Below are 4256 nucleotides of genomic sequence, written 5' to 3' on the forward strand. Positions count from 1 at the left end.
GTTCATACACAGGAGAGCCAGCCCTGCCTCATCTTTGCTCTGATGTGCCATAGGTGAGGGAGAAACAACCTCCTCTACTTCCTCATTTCTTACCATCTATGGAAGACAGGAGAGATGGCCTCAGGATCATGAAGGTGAGAGAACTGGTCATGTCACTCACCAGATACAACACTTGGGAAAGTAGGTCTTATACCTTTGCTTGAGAAGCAGGATAAATCTTGCCCTGGTAGTGATTATTGTTCTTGAGCCAATGCTAAAGTCTTTGGAGCAGGAGAGACAGTAGGCTTGCCAACTTGGATAGCTCTCAGGCTTTAATTTTGGCTACTGCAACATCTACCCCATCAATGAACTGCTATGTTAATATCTGTCTTTTCCCTGGCAAGGTCCAGAGTAGGATTTCTGAAACTGGATACAGAATCACCATTCACCTCATCTCTTGGGTTGGAAGAGTTGATGGCCCAGGCAACTGATCAGGATTGAAAGTAGAAAGAAGGGAAGGAGCCCAGAGTTCCTTCTCTAGGGGCTAGCTGTACTTCAGCTACGGGGAAAAAATTAAACTGACTACAATTTTCCTACAGCCATGGATATTAAAACAGCTTCTAGCCAAAAACCTTTGGGATTTGGAAAAGGAAGCTCTTTGATCTGTAGATAGGCCTCTTTGTGGAGCTTTCCAGTAAACTAAAGTATGCCTGCTTGTCTGAGAGGGCTGATAGGGAGTCCTGAGTCTATTAACCTATTTGTGAATCTACAGGGAAATGAGAGATGGGGGTGGGAGAGGAGAGAGAGAGAGAGAGAGAGAGAGAGAGAGAGAGAGAGAGAGAGAGAGAGAGAGAGAATAAAGGACTCACATACATACATTCAAGAGAAAAGGTGGGGGAAATTAAGCATCTTAATTTCAGTGATATTTATTTTTATCACCAAATTTATACTTCTAAGAAAAGGGAATTACCTCATAGTCAAAAATGGCAATTAATCACCCAAACAGATGAATTCTTATCTACAATAGATTACATATTTTAAAACTAAACATTTATCTATATGTCTATTACATAAGTTTATAGTGAGTTCAGAGTGGCAAAGGTTGACAAGACCTAAAGGTTAATATGGTCTAAAAGTTATAATAATATATGTTTCTTCTACTAGGACTGACATGACTACCCATTTTCCATCTATCTCTTAGTTCATAGTGAGTCTAGGACAATATTGTACCTGTTTTTCATTCTAAGAAACAAAGAAAATTTTAAATGATAACATATGATGCCATAAAGTAACAAGGTATAAGGAATTATAATGAACAGTTTGTCTATTTGGACATTAAGATTTGTGATTAATTTAAACATTCCTAGGTAGCCCCATTATACCTTGGGTTTATGGGAGATTTAAATCAATTTGCTTGTATTTATGGTGTGTACCAGAATTTGTAGTGCCATCTGAAGGGAAGGCTTATCAGAGACCACAAATTTGCTTCAAAGCTGTTCCTAGTAAGGCATCTGGAGATCCACAAAGGTATTTACTGCAGTCATCAACTTTGTAAAGTGTTTTAAGCTTTTAAAAAGTGTTTGAATTAAATCAGAAATTCCTGAACCAGGCATTAATTCATCTGAAAAGTAATACATCTTCAATAATATCCTATAAGAATTTTGTTCAATCCGAGTGGGAAAATGCCCATAATGTGATGGTTCACACCAATCCCAGATTTTAGAGAAATGCAGCAGTGCACCACTAATGGGGTTGTCAGAGCTTGGAAGCAATTCTTGGGTGAATCACTGAACAAACCTTGCAAAATACTGCATCCCTTCCAGATCTCTCATTCCTGCCGAACTTCTCCCCAAAACAATGGCTCTTGACATCATGTCAGAGGCTGGAAGCAATCTTGGGAGTATATCATGGAACCAATGAGTCTGTTTGCAATGAGAATTTGCAAGCAAAGAAGTGTGGACAAAAGGCAATACTGTAAGACATGCTGTGACACATTACAGCTTCCACAAAAAGTTTTTTTCTCTGGTGGGGGCAGATGGCAGGAGTGGAGAGCAGGGCCCAAGGGATCAGAAGATGAGTGGGATTAATGTGCTTCATGTAAATTTACAAAGAACCAATAAAAAGTTTTAAAAATATGAGTTGATTCTTCTAAATACAATTAGTACATACAGTTTTCTTTCTTTGTAGCTTAAAAGCAACACAGGGATTCATTACAGATATTGTATTTGTATTTTGAATGCAAGGTCAATAATTTATATAAGAAGAAGCAGTGGTAAGAATAGAATGAGAACACTGCCTTGGGGATTGGTTAGAAAACTGACAAAAAATGAATTCTTCCTTTCAGTAGACACGGGCATTAAAATTTTGCACAACTGGGATTACAGTGGCATTGCCATAATTAAAAGCCTAGAATATTGAGCTCCAGGGACACAAAAGAACTATAGAAGCCTGTCTGTGATTCCTTTCGGTTTATTATGCCAGCCAAAAAGCAATACCCAAGCCTCTTCTTACAATTGCTCCTTCTTAATAAAGAATCAGTTGACACTGTAAAGTTTTATGACTTTCACAAGAACACATCTATGATCAACAAACAGGTGAGATATTTGCCATGGCTCTTCTCGAGTCTTACCAGACAACTAAAATCCCTTTGCAAGTGTATTGGATAGTCACTGAGCTTTAGCAGAATATCTCCTTGCTTATTAGTGTGTAGTCTATAAAAAATAATGCAGTAAAGCACCATTTACTGTAAAACTTTTCACCAATATCTGTTCTCAATCGGACACATGCTTAGACACATGCATCAGCTTCCATCAGCCTGTCCAATGCTGTATGAAAGAATAGCACCAATTTTCTGCTGAGCAAAACAATGTTTTCTTTCGAACACGATACTTACTAACTCTCCCAAATTTTACTCTCCTTATTGTTTTTAATTTGGGGCGGGGGTTACATTTGAGGATAAGTTGCTAGGAATTCTGTAAGCAAGTGTCATAGAATAGATGGGTTAACAGAAGAAATGATTTACTACTAAATTTGAAGTCTAGAATTTAAAGAACAAAGTTTTGAAGTTGATGATCCAAATGTCTTTTTTTTTTCAACTCCCCTTTTTTTTCTCAGAGTACTCAACAGCATGGGAGCTGTCAACCAAACAGCTTTATCAGAATTCATTCTTCTGGGGCTTAGTGATGAACCTTCTCTGCAGCCTTTCATCTTTTACCTTTTCCTGTCCATATATCTGATTACCACATTAGGAAACTTGCTCATCATCCTGGCTGTTATCTCTGACTCCCAACTACATACACCCATGTATTTCTTCCTCTCTAACCTATCTTTTAATGACATTTGTTTAATCACAACTACAATTCCAAAGATGTTGGTGAATATCCAAGCTCAGCATCAGACCATCACATACACAGGATGCCTTTCACAGGTCTATCTCATCTTGAATTTTGCTGGCATAGAAAATTGTCTCCTTGCAGTGATGGCCTATGACCGCTACGTTGCTATCTGTCACCCTCTGAAGTACACAGTTATCATGAGTCAATATTTCTGTATAATGTCGCTGTTCTTCTCTCTGGTCCTTAGCACTGTGCATGCTTTGTTCCACACTTTGATGGTGTTGCTGCTATCTTTCTGTACAGAAATTGAAATCCCTCACTTTTTTTGTGAGCTAGCTCAGATCATCAAACTTGCCTGTTCTGATAATTTTATCAATTATCTGCTTGTCTATACAGTGTCTGTTCTATTTTTTGGTGTTCCTGTCTTTGGGATCATTTTGTCTTATATTCAGATTGTATCTTCAGTTTTACGAATGTCATCATTGGGAGGAAAGTATAAAGCATTTTCAACATGTGGATCCCATTTGTCAGTTGTGTCCCTGTTCTATGGCACAGGTTTTGGGGTTCACATAAGCTCTGCATTTACTGACTCTCCAAGGAAGACTGTAATGGCTTCAGTGATGTATACTGTGGTCACTCAGATGCTGAACCCCTTTATTTACAGCTTGAGAAACAAAGATATGAAGAAAGCATTCAGGAAAATCATCAGTAGGATAGCATATCTGTTATAGCAATAACATCTTTTGTATCATACTTTTTAGGGAACTTTACATAATACTTTGTAAATCAAGATACTTGATCTGTTATTTAAATTTTATATAACAATTAACAGACATAATAATTATGTACATTTTAACTTGATTTGAAAGCAGTCATTTCTGTATTCTTAACTCTGAGATGTATTGTACTCTTTTCATATATATATATATATATATATATATA

The 4256-nt window shown here is 37.3% G+C and overlaps 1 protein-coding gene across 1 annotated transcript; it reads left to right on the forward strand.

Moving 5' to 3' along the window:
• The first annotated feature begins 3085 nt into the window (after positions 1–3085).
• LOC127197969 (putative gustatory receptor clone PTE38) lies at positions 3086–4045 on the forward strand. The gene has a single exon (XM_051155778.1). It carries the CDS (start codon positions 3107–3109, stop codon positions 4043–4045), a length of 939 nt encoding a protein of 312 aa, XP_051011735.1. The 5' UTR covers positions 3086–3106.
• The last annotated feature ends 211 nt before the right edge of the window (positions 4046–4256 follow it).

This window comes from Acomys russatus, chromosome 14, assembly GCF_903995435.1.
Source record: "Acomys russatus chromosome 14, mAcoRus1.1, whole genome shotgun sequence".
NCBI lineage: Eukaryota > Metazoa > Chordata > Mammalia > Rodentia > Muridae > Acomys > Acomys russatus.